The 13,230-nt window shown below is 33.9% G+C and overlaps 1 protein-coding gene across 1 annotated transcript; it reads left to right on the plus strand.

Annotated features, from left to right (window-relative positions):
- Positions 1-2,823: 2,823 nt before the first annotated feature.
- Positions 2,824-4,076, plus strand: LOC107810926 (ethylene-responsive transcription factor 5). Its single transcript, XM_016635762.2, has one exon. The coding sequence runs from the start codon at positions 2,946-2,948 to the stop codon at positions 3,792-3,794; it is 849 nt and encodes a 282-aa protein (XP_016491248.1). The 5' UTR covers positions 2,824-2,945; the 3' UTR covers positions 3,795-4,076.
- The last annotated feature ends 9,154 nt before the right edge of the window (positions 4,077-13,230 follow it).

Consider the following 13,230-nt stretch of genomic DNA (forward strand, 5'->3'; position numbering starts at 1 on the left):
GAAAGGATATTTCTTCTCTCTTAAAAAAAAAATTCTATCTTCCTGATCAAGTGATTTTGTCTAATTTCGATCAATTTCATCTAGTGTTCCATCGAATTTGATCAAAAGTCATCCCCCTCGCACTATTCAGTTGAAACTATTTTGTGTTATTTTATTAAGCTACTCTGAATTCTTGAACTTAATTACCAGTAAAAATAGAGTTTTACATCCACACAGAAATAATAATAATAATAATATTGTTTTAGCCTAAATTCTATATATATCTAATAAGAAATCCATTAACTATACAAATATATTAAATTTCGAATCAGTTATTAACACTAAGGATTTTAGAACTCATAATATTAAAATGCTTGATCCGTCACTTCTTTCTTTGCCAGTTGCAAGAGCAAGAAAGAAGGATGAAACTCCTCTCCATTTCTCATCTTCTCCTTGACAGAATTGTGACATTTGTTTTATGTATATATATCAATTGCTTAGATTTATTTTCTTCCAGCACTAGTTTTAACCATGTTTTTAATAGGTAGCTGTTATTATTATTTTAGAAAAAAGGTACTGTCTAATTTTGGTAAGAAATCTTCATCTCACAAAATTTTGCAACCATTAAATTTAAAAAGCTTCCATGTATACTTCAAATGTTATATATAAATTGATGAGATCATGGAATACTTCACAATAAAATCACAAACTAAGCAATTGAAAGAATAATTTTTGTTAACGTCTACGGAAAATGGGTTGCATAATTTCTGCCTAAACTAAAAAATTACCGCAACATTTAACCAAGCATTTCATCTCCTAAAAACGACTACTAATTGAACAATTATAATCCCCCACCCTTTTTAATCATTGGAATTTTATTAATATAAAACAATGGTCATAAAATTAAGAATAATTTTGACAAGAAAGTCAATTCGAAAAATAAAACAGATGCCCTTAAATATACTTATTCAAAATTTAGAACTTAGAAAATACTCCCTCCGTACTATTTTGGCATTTTCACGTCCCTTAAAAAATAATAAATATAATATGTAATTTACCATACAACCCCTAATAATGATAGCCTTTCAAAAAATCTTGAGAAATAAGTTTGAAAATGAGTAATTAATTATGAGGGTAAAACAGGAAAAAAAGATTATCTTTCTCTTGATTTAGTATAATGAACAAGTAAAATTGAAAATACATTTTTAGTATAGTGGACAAATAAAAGTGAACAGAGGGAGTAATTTTTATTAGCAAATTAGAGAGTACCTTTTTTTTTCCTAAAATAGTAATAACATCTACCTATTAAAAACATGGTTAAAACTAGTGATGGAAAGTAAATCAATTTGGGCCATTGATTGATATATACATAAGACAAATGTCATAAATAAATATATAAAAGAAGTTGGGGAAATGGAGAAGATCAGAAGACGAGAAATGGAGCTACAGTATAAGTTAATTTCGCGCAGCATGGAAAGCTTGACTGTCAGTTGCATGATAATGCTTGCTTGCCTTATTGAAGTTGATGTTGCATGCAAGTCAAGTATGCTACTACCTATATCATATTATTACTCCTCTTTTATTTTTTAAGAAAATTATCCAAACAATAAAGTCAAGTTATCAGGTCCTTTGGTCAATTCACGTGCTGTGTTTTATGTTAACTGCTACGTACCAGCAGCTGGTATAATTAATTGCGTACGTACTTATAATATGGCTTAGAAGACATATATTTCCTCCTTTCCAAAATTTAAGAAAGAAATGTAAATTCTTGAAACGTGTGGTTTTCTATGACAAATGTTAGATATTTAATCTCTATAAATCATCTCGCAAATTGGGATAAAAAGGTACAAACATTTCATATGTAACTGACTAAAAAGAAAAGTATACCGTATAAACTGAGATAGAAAAAATAATAACTAATCCTCTTCATACGTGAAATAGACCCCTTTATGAATACAGTAGTAAGGCGTCGAGCTACCTTGAAAGGTACAGAGTTTTTACCAAAAGTCCAAGCTAAGTTCATTTTGTGCGATGTGCAGTTTAATTGCCATATATAGTACAGCCTCTCCGTTAATATCTTCAATATGTCATGATTTCATCATTGTTTTGCTGATTTATTGTATCCTATTCAAATTTTTGTCACTTTTTAATAAATAAATTCTGGTCGATTACTTCACACCTACATAGTCTCAGAGGCATTTTTCTATAGAAAGGTCAGTTCTGATTGTATCGAACACATTGATGAAATTTAACGGATGATGTCAGATTAATTGTTATTACTTTAATCACCAATTACTATTTAAAATTTATTAAGAGATTTATTTATAATCACCTGATAAATAACTTAATTTTATAAATATGTTTTTCACCATAAAGCATAAACTAAAAAGAGAAAAAGTAGAGAGAAATTAAAGAAGTAGGCTGGTAATTGGACTCTTACGGCTTGTTCGATACGAGGAGTAAAGGATAATTAGTCCTGAAATTAACTTTGAGATGAGTTTATTCTATTTTAATTGGGATAAAATCGCACTATGAATAATCTCGAGATTAATAATACCAAAATTTTAATGATATTTTTATTACAATTCCAGAATAATTAATCGGGACTAAAGTTTCCCCGACCAAACGACCCCTTATAGACAAAAGACCCATCCATCAACGAGAATAGAAAAAGTAACAAAAGGACAAAACTTTGTTCCAAAGCGGCAATTAAATAGTAAAATATATGTTAGCCATAAACAACGAGTAGCACAATAAGGTTTATGGATTAGGCCATATGATGCTTCGTTTCTCCATCCCCGAAGGCTCCTATGAAACCTCTTCTCATCTCAAATTTCTGACCTTTATAACAATCCTCCCCACACTCTCCTTTTCCACTCAACCCAATATTCTCCGCCTTTGAATTCTTTCAATAGCTGAAATTAGATTCTCCAACTCTTCCCCTCGTTTTGATTAGAAGATCAAAAATGGCATCACCACAAGAGAATAGCACTACACTTGATTTGATTAGGCAGCATCTTCTTGATGATAATGTTTTCTTGGAACATTACTGCTCCGAAACCGAAACTACCACCCTAATTTATTCCCAAAGCTCCTCGTCTTCTGAATCTCTGGACCAAAGTTTCTCTTTTGAACCAACCCTCAACTATGCCACCACAGCACAAAGTTCCAATCTTGAAGTCTCAACTTTCTTTAATAATTCAAAAACAGAGTTTGATAGCTTCGAGTTTGGGACAATACCAAATGTGTCAGCCGCTCGTTCGAGTTCTCTAAAGCAAACGAGCTTTAAAGAACGCAAGCCTTCTCTGAACATTGCAATACCAGTGAAGCAGGAGGTTGTTCAGAAAGTGGAACTAGCTCCAACCGAGAAGAAGCATTACAGAGGAGTTAGGCAAAGGCCGTGGGGAAAGTTCGCGGCGGAAATTCGTGACCCGAACCGAAAGGGGACTCGGGTTTGGCTAGGAACATTTGACACTGCCATAGAGGCGGCCAAGGCATATGACAGGGCGGCGTATAAACTTAGAGGCAGCAAAGCTATAGTGAATTTCCCTCTCGAAGTTGCAAACTTTAAGCAAGAATTTAATAATGAGATTCGGCCATTGGTGAACTCAAGCAGGAAAAGGGTGAGAGAAACAGTGAATGAGGAGCAACTAGTTATCAATAAGGAAATGAAAATAGAAGAAGAAAGAGTCCCGACGGCTCCACTAACGCCGTCAAGTTGGTCGGCGATTTGGGACAGTGGAGACGGAAAGGGAATTTTTGAGGTGCCGCCGCTATCACCATTTGGAGCCTATTCTCAGCTTGTGATGATATGATCAGATAAGGAATGATGATATAGATTGAGGTGTTAGTATTTGGTAGATGAAGAATAAAATATTGCACCTGACTGTAAGAAGTCTGTGGTGATTAATTTCTCACCAAAAAAAAAAAAAAAGAAATATGGGGGAAAAGCTACGGGAATTAGTATTCAAATGGTGATAATGAAGATGGTGGGCGTCTGGTCTCCTCCTTAATTCTTTTGATTAAATTGTTGTTGTTTATGTAAAAACGTCAGTCAAAAATCTGTTTGATTGTTTATTCATTTCTAAGAACTACAATTATGAAAGCGTTGTTATAAACTATGTATTTAGACTCAAAAAGAGTACTAAAATATATTACACATATATATTACAACATTAAGTTGCAGCGCATCCCATAGTCCGTAGTAATGTGATGAATACGCGAATCCGACTCAGTATTAATAGTTCTTCTAATCATCGATGGCAAGGCAAAATTTTAAGTGTGTATACTATGTAACTCACAAAATTAGCTCAATTAATTAGCTGATGATATGTTACATTAGCACTGAATCAAAATCTAATTAATGAGTTGTCCAACATGACCAATTGCTTATGTTCCGATGGAACTCCTATATATTGTTTCATCCATTTAATATGCCATCATCTGAGTCTTATTCGAGGAAATAGGTTTGCCTTCGTGGCCATTTACAATGTTAAAATTAGAAAGTGTCATTTTTAGATTTTTTATGTATAAAAATAAAATTTTTATGTGTAAGAAAAGAAATATGGTCATAAAACTAAAAATAAGTTTATAAAAGTCCACAAAACCATATAATCTGTTGTATTCCACGAAGTGACAGTTTTAATTGGAATATTATTGTCATCCACAAAAGTTTCACGAATTATTTTCATAAGTTCGACAAGTCAATAGCACTCGGGAGCCACGTACTTTATAATCCTAGTACGTAATCTAGTTAGTCACTTCAACTGACTTTACGTTTTCTGCATCTTGTACTACTATGATTATGTCTTTTGTTGGTTTTTATAAGCTACATTACAAAGTTGTGGAAATCTCAGTATTCAATAAGACTATCAATAACCAACTCAAAATAACATAATACTAAGGGTGAGTTTTGGTACGTACGAAAATATTTTCCATGGAAAATGAGTGGTTTATCACTTATTTTTCTTTGTTTGGTTGGTGAGTGAAAAAAAAATTTCGAAAAATATCTTTTAGTGTTTCGTCAGAAAATACTCCATAACTAAAAAGAAAATACTTTTTTTTTTGGTTGAAAAAAAAAGTACTCTTTCTACAACATGAAAATATAAAGTATTCATTTTGTTGAAACGAAAGAAAATATTTTTTTTACATCATGAAACGAAACTTTTTTTTGAGGTTAAAATACAAAAAAAAAAAATACTTCTTGTATATCATAAAAAGAAAATACTACTTTATTGAAATGAACAAAAAAATACTCTATCTATAACATGAAAAGAAAGTACTAGTAATAGTATCTTTATTTAGGATGGGGTGGGTGGGGGTAGGGGTGTGGTGGGTGGGTAGGTGTAGGTGGGGTGGGTAGGTGGGGGTGTCGGGGTGGGTTGGTGGGAATGGGGGGAATAGAGTAGGGAAGGTTGAAAAAGAGTTTGAAAAATATTTTCCCTTTTCTTGATACGGAAAACATTTTCCTCCAATTGGAGGAAAATGAGTTTATAAGGAAAATATTTTTCAAAATATTTAAGTCAGCCAAACATGAAAAAATTGGAAAATCTCTTTCGGAAAATATTTTCTTCATACCAAACACACCCTAAGATTTAAGAAGAATGACTAACTAGTCCAATATATATATATGAAAGTACAAGAGAAGGGGTGAATTGTAATTTTTTTCTTTTCTTTTACAAGATAGTTGACTAATTTACTTTCTAGTCGACTGGATTCTTGATGCGAAATAGATATAAACAAAGTACAGAAAAATAAATAGCAGAAAGTAAATGACACCCGATGTTTTATACTCGTTCAGATTCAATGTGAATCCTACGTCTAGTCCTCTTGGGTTGCAACGGATTACTCTTTCAAGTATTTGAAATCTTTGATACAGGTATGTTGATGTTGTTATACCCCAACAGCTTCTTCACGATATTAGTTCTTTTCTTGCTTCTGATACAATGCCTTACTAGTGATTCTTTTATCTCTTTCTTCTCTCCCTAGTTACACAGTAAATCTAGTATAGACTACAACGTTTATTTTGGAGTAGAACAAAAAGATCGATAGTGGTCCGATCAAAGTATATTTTTCCGTTGTACCTCTTGTTGTATATATGTGATTTGAATGTCAGTCTTCTCGATGTGACAAATCTTTAGATGGTGGGCAACCCAAGAGAGTTGATCCTTATAAGCAATCCAGATTGATTTCTTCCAAGAATAATAAGAGGGTAGCACTTGGTCTGTTGCTTCCATGATTGATTATTCCCCGCAAGTCGTTGCTTCCTTGATAGATGTGATTGATTATCCTCCATGCAGATTGATTGATATGCCTTCCGTAAATGACTGAAATCAAATATTTGATCTCTTTGATGCTCTTAACTATGGCATGATTGATTCCTTAATCTTTACTTCTAGATCTTCAGTAGAATCTTGATTTATTCTTTATTTGACTCTTCCACTTTGCTTTCTGACTTCCTTCTTTGGAGTTGTTTTCCTGCAATAGAAGTAAGTTATTTTTTATCATTAAAATCTTTATCTAACAATTTGATGAGGACAACATAACTTAAACCATTATACTTCCCTGTTTATTTCGTCTTCAGTCAGCTCCCCCTCTACTTGATGTCAAGTCTTTTGAGTCGGCTCATGTAACGATCCAATCGGTCGTTTTAAGCTTTAGCGTTCTATTCAGTGGTTTTGAGACTTTGAGTAGCTTCATATTATATATTATGACTTGCGTGTATGGCTGGTTTCGATTTTCGACCGGTTCGGGATTGATTTGGAAAAATAATTCTCGTTTTAGAAGCTTTAAGTTGGAAGATTTGACCAAGATTTGACTTTTGGATAAACGGACTCGGAATCGAATTTTGATTGTTTCGATAGGTTCGTATGATGATTTTGAGCTTGTACGTAAGTTCAAATTTGGTTTTGGAGGTTCCTAGAAGAATTCGACACTATTTGTCGAAAGTTGACAATTTGAAGAACTTAAAAGTTCATAAATTTGACCAAGAGTTGACTTTGATGTTATTGGACTCTAATTGGTGTTCCAAGAATTTGAATAGGTCTAGATAGTTGAATTGAACTTGTATGAAAAGTTTGAAAGTAATCCGAAGTGTTTAAGTGTGATTCGGATACTCTTTTGAAAGAATGAAGATTTAACAACTTAAGAGAATTCTATTCAGTTTGAGCCTCGATTCTTTGTTGTGATGTTCCCGTGGGTATTTTGAGGCTTTGGATAAGTTTGGATGATATATTTTTACTTTTTGGTATGATTGGATGGGGTCCCAAGGGGCTCGAGTGTGTTTTGAATTATTGGTTGAGAAACTAGTTAAGTTAAGAATTTGAAGTTTGACCATGGTCAATATTGGGTCAAGATGACCTCTTTTTGGTATTTTGAGTGCGCGAGCAGGTTCGTAGCGTATTTTATGATTGAAATGCTTATATGGTTTGTATCTGGTAGGTTCCGAATGAGTTTTGGGTGCTAAAACGAAGATTTTCTTATTGTTTTTTTTTTTCTGGTGTAAGTAATTATAAAAATGCCATTTATGTCCCTGAAATTTTCAGATTTCTTTTAAACTTCAAAATATCATATCTCCCTCATTTTAAGGCCAAATTGGGTGATTCAAGAGGTTATCTTGGGTGTAATCTCGCAAGGATCAAGTTGGGATTATCAAACGTGAGTTTCAGGATCAATTTAGTTATTTTTTCTCACTAAGGTTTTGGAGCTCGATTTTGGGAGATTTTGGAGAGAATTTTACTACTTGGATTGGGTAAGTATTTTTTTACTTGGATTTGTTATTATTTTATAATTCCAACCTCGATTTTAGTGTTTGATTAATGATTTGAATTGGAGAAATTAGGAATTTTAGTAAAAACTTTCTAAAATATAAATTGATAGTTTGAAGGTCTATTTGACATTGGAATTGAATGATTTTGGTATGGGTGAACTCGCATCAGAATGGTTATTCGGAATTTGTAAGTTTTATCGGGTTCCAAGGTGCGGGCCCGAGGTTGACTTTATGGGTGGACTTTTTGATTTTAGTTAAAGATCAAATCTTTATTATCCAAAATTATTTCCTATGAATTTTATTCATGATATTAAATTATTTTGACTAGGTTTGAGGTGCTCGGAAGTGAATTTACGTGGGAAGGGCTTATTAGTAGATTGATTTAGCTTGTTTGAGGTAAGTATCTTTCCTAACTTTATGTGGAGGAAACTACCCCTTTGGATTTGGGTTGTTTGCATTAATTGAATTATGTGGGAGACGTATACACGAAGTGACGAGTGTGTACACGGACTCATATGTGGTATTTTGATTGGTTTAGACTCTTAGGCTTCTTTCATACATTTAATTAAAATTGTCATATCATGTTATATCTTTGATTGTTTAGTTTATTCTTACATGCCTTGTTTGACATTGTTAGTACATGTTCTATCTCGTATTGTCAAATTTTCTTTTATATGCCTTAATTGAAGATATTGTCTCTCTTATTGTCATGTTACCTCCTTTATTATTGAGTTATTCTTATTTGGAGTTGTTATTACATGAAGTCTCTTCGTGTTGAGTTATCTCATACATTTAGACGTAGTTACTATTTCATAGTCTCTTTCATTGTTAAGCTTATGTTATACATTTGAATTGGAAATTTTCATTTCGTGGACTTTAATTTTGAGTTATTGAAGTTGAAGTCGTGAAAGCTATTAGCACATTGAGGTTGAGGTTGTTGATTATTGAGATATCTTTTCTTGTTGAGTATTTCTCGTTCATTTATTTACTTTGAGATTCTTGTATACATTGTGGTTGAGCCGCAGGCTATGTGCTATGGTAATGTTGATATTATTGATTTTGGAAAGTTGTGGTATATGGGTACGTGTGGTGCGAGATGTTATTGTGTTATGAAATTGATGCACATACGGCGGTATAAGGATAGGGGTTGATGTGCATGCATCGATATAAGGTGGGATTTATGTGCGTGTTTCTAGTAAGGGAATTACTTGAAGCCACGCGGTGACATAAGGGGGCTAAAGCGCATGTAGCTTTCTTGGGAAAAATATTTTTAAAAATCTAAATGTAAGGCTCACGCGGCGATATAAGGAAAGATTGTGATTGTGATGGCGATTTGTGAAATATGAGTATGAGGTGTGGTACCTAGGTGTGAATTTGTTGTACATTCTACATTTGAAAGACTTGTTGGTTTGAAGGGTTATGATTTTTCCTTAAATCATCTCACTTGTATTTCGATTGTATTTGGTTATTTGTTGTTATTTTTGTGTGGGAATGATTATGACTTCTTATGTGATTCATGCATTCGACGTGATTTGTTGTGTTATTTTAATGTGCCAACCTGTGCCTCTATGTTACTTAGTGAATTAAGTTTCTAGATGAATTTGCTTGCATGGAGTCATTATCTCATACTCTTTTGAGTTGTTGGTAACATAACGGTTTTAAATAAAAGAATTAGTAACATGCTTTATTTTATGTGACTCTTAAGATAAACCTCATTATTTCACTCGGTGCTTTGCTATTTTTAAATGATTATCATATTTTACTTTAATTGGGTTCTCAAATTAAACTCATTACCTTATTTTATGTTTTACTTTACATGAAATTGTTGTCACACCTTACTTTAACAAATTCTATATTCAATTCAGTAAATTATTTGATATTTTTTTCTTAATTTAAAGATTCTATTTTACTTTACCTTATTGATTTCTAAACTAAACTCATTTGATACTTTATTTTTGTACAAAATTAAACTTTATTTTAATTTATTTGTTTTATAAAATAAACTCATTATCTTATTTGACGCCTCGATTTAATCAAGATTGTTATTATGCCTTATTTTATTTAAATAAACCCCTCACACATTTTATTTGGCATTTGACACGGATACAATGTACATAGTAGTACGTGGACTTTATCATGTGAAGGTGATTGATAATGTGGGCACGAGGTTCCATGTATGTAAGATTCAGAATTGTGGCTTATGATTTGTGGCTACGGGGTGTGGTGTCTTGGGGTAATTATTATTGTAAGTCATGCGTTGGGAACAATTAGATTACTTGAATTGTCATATGTTTTCCTAATTTAAGTTCATTCATATTTCATATGTGTTCCGATATGTTGCTGCTTCATTACCAATTTATTTCTTATTGCCAATCGTATTTCTATTATTTCTCTATTGGTTTTATATTAATAATCTTTAAGTTGTTAGTCTTACGTTGACGTTCTTTCCATTGCTAGCTTTATGTTAATATCTTGCACAGGTTTTATGTCTAGTGAGTGTCTCGACTTACCTCATCATTATTCCATTCAGATTAGTCTTGATACTTACTGGGTGCCGCTGTGGTGTACTCATGCTATGCTTCAGCATATTTTTGTGCAGATCCAGGCACTTCTGATCGTGCTGGTTCTTGGGAGTTGTATCTACGCAGATGGAGATTTCAAGGTATACCTGTTTGACGTTCGCAGGCCTCGGAGTCACTTTCGGATATTATCTTTACTATTGTTTATATTCATTCAGAACAGTATTCTATTTAGAAATTCTAGTGTATGTCGGTAGAGCTTATGACTCTATATTACCGGTTCTGGGGATTGTATAACATTTGTCATTTTTAATAATGTTATCTCATTTTCAGTTTAAGTTTTATATAGTTAAGATGGTTATCTCTGTTAGATCTCCTCATGTGTTAGGCTTACCTAGTCTTAGTGACTAGGTGTCATCACCATTCCAGGCATTCTTAAGATGAGATTTTGGATCGTGACAACTCCCCCTCAACTTGTTGCCTTTTTCATATGAGTTGGTTGGTCGACCAATCACAGCTAGTTGACTCAAATTCCCAGCTAGTCACCTAGTTGATTCAGTTTCACCTGCAAGTTAGTTGATCCCCCCCGGCCATCACTCAAAAAAAGGGCTAAGAAAGTTTAATTACTAGCAGATAATAAGATTAATTACAGTCATCCAGATAATCCAAAAACATGCAAGCATCAAAAAAAACATCCAGAACATCCAAAAAAAACATTGTCTTGACACAACCACTATTAATCAGCGACGAAGAAAATATGTAAAGGTATTGTAGATGGCTTTCTTGAGACGGTCAAAGCTTGCATTCATTGTGACTGAGATTCCATCAACACGATCCTGAACTTCCTTGAAGGCTTCTACTACCTTTTTGTAGTTTTTTGAACCATGACTCTTAGCTTGGACACATCAAAACTTATTTCCTTGGCAACTTCGTAGATATCACCAACTGAAGACTGAGTTGTCAGGAGCAAATCTTTGATGGCAGTCAACGTATCATCAAGTGAAACAATCTATGCAAGCAATTCTGGATTGTTAACAATAGCCTGAGAAGTATCAACCTTTGCCTTGGAGCTAAAGCGAATCACTTTGGCTTTAATTTTCTGCTTTTTTATCCAAGCACTATCCACAACGACATAACCCATGCTAACAAACGCTCTATAACACTTGGAGACAGACACATAGGGATAGTTTGAGAGAGGGATATTGAAGGCTTCGAGGAGGTGAGTGATAACCATCCCATAGGGGAGACTCGATGGTTATTCAGCACATTATATCATAAAATTGATTACCCAGGAGGAAATCTTCACTTTGTGCTTGGATAAAAGGCAGTAGACCAAAAAAATGTCTTTTTGAGATAAAGTGGTATAGGATCCTCTTCGGGAAATTATGGTGGTGGAAATAATATTGTCAAGAACACGGGTTTCAAAGTTGATGTGGCTAGGTCCTAGTTGATTTGGCAAAGGATCAGATAGGGAATCAACAAGACTTTATTTGTCTTATTCAAACGACACTTAAAAATATTCAAGCTAGGAGTTCTTAAACAAAGCAGAGTAACCAGAACTTTTACACTTAAACATAGAATCAAAGGTAGAACAGTCTAGAATGATACGCCAACCTAGCACGAGTGACTCAATCTTATCAGATCTGGGGGAACGAAGATTTGTATAGAACATGCGAACAAGATCTTCATAGACTTTTGGAGGGGTCAGAACAAAGAAATTTTCCCATCCCTGAAAACCAAAGAAGTCTTTTACCTTGCAATTTAGGGCATCCATCTCTTCCAAATTGACGATTCTTCTATGAGCAATTGACTTTTCCTTGAAGGTGGCAAACTTGTCTCTGTTGGGTGAATCCCAGTAGTTCAATTCTGATTCCAGCACATTGTCTACGTCTATCTTCACTTTTTTTGGGGTGTAAGCCTCAACTTCTTCTTATTTCATGAGAAGCTTCCCTAGGGCTTTTTTAGTTTGAGCATCATCGGAGAGGTCTCCTATAAAATATGAGAAGTCCTCAGAGTGATCATACCCAATGGTGACTAGTTCTAACGACTGGGAAGGGGTTTTCCCTTTGGACCGGGTGCTTTTGCGAGTGGATAAAAGGGTTTTTCGAAGCCTTAGCTATTGGAGAGATTGGGTGAAGATTACAAAGTGGGGGATTAAGGAGGAGGAAATCTTATAGAGGGGAAGAGAAACGTGAAAAGGCGAGATTGAACCAACGTGACTGATGGGTGCAGAGAAAGGGAACATGCACAATCGATTGATTCAGTTTCCATCTCGGTTTCCTAAAAAGGTGGAAAGAGAGACTAAAAATGGAGGCGCCTCATTAATGCTACTGGCAGTAATGATGATATACTATAGTACAAAAAGACACAATCTTTGCAAAGTACAGAAATTTCACATTCCTAACTAGAAAAATTGATAATGCCAAGTAGGTCCCTAAGATCTTGAAATCTGTCTTCTAAAAGAGGTTTAGTGAAAATATCAGCTAATTAATTTTCAGTACTAACAAATGAAAATTCAATATCACCCTTAAGAACATGATCTCTAATAAAACGATGCTTGATATCTATATATTTTGCCCTAAAATGATGCACTGGATTTTTTGACAAACAAATAGTACTAGAATTGTCATAAAAAATGAAAAGATCGTAGTGACTTAGTTGGTGAGTCATCCGGAGAAGTTGAGCACAACATTGTCCGACAGCAATGTATTCAGCCTCAGTTATAGATAGTGCAACTAATCCCTCTTTTTTGCTGTTCCAGGAGATGAGTGATTTTCCAAGTAATTGACATGTTCCACTTGTGCTTTTCCTATCATCTTTATCTCCTGCAAGATCTGCATCTGAAAGCCTTCAAGCTTAAAATTGTTAAGAAATGGATACCATAAACCATGTGATATAGTCCTAATGAGATCTCTAATATTTCATTTCACTGTAGTTAATTGAGACTCCTTGGGAAATGATTGG

The sequence above is a fragment of the Nicotiana tabacum genome, chromosome 6 (assembly GCF_000715075.1).
Source record: "Nicotiana tabacum cultivar K326 chromosome 6, ASM71507v2, whole genome shotgun sequence".
Classification (NCBI taxonomy): Eukaryota; Viridiplantae; Streptophyta; class Magnoliopsida; order Solanales; family Solanaceae; genus Nicotiana; species Nicotiana tabacum.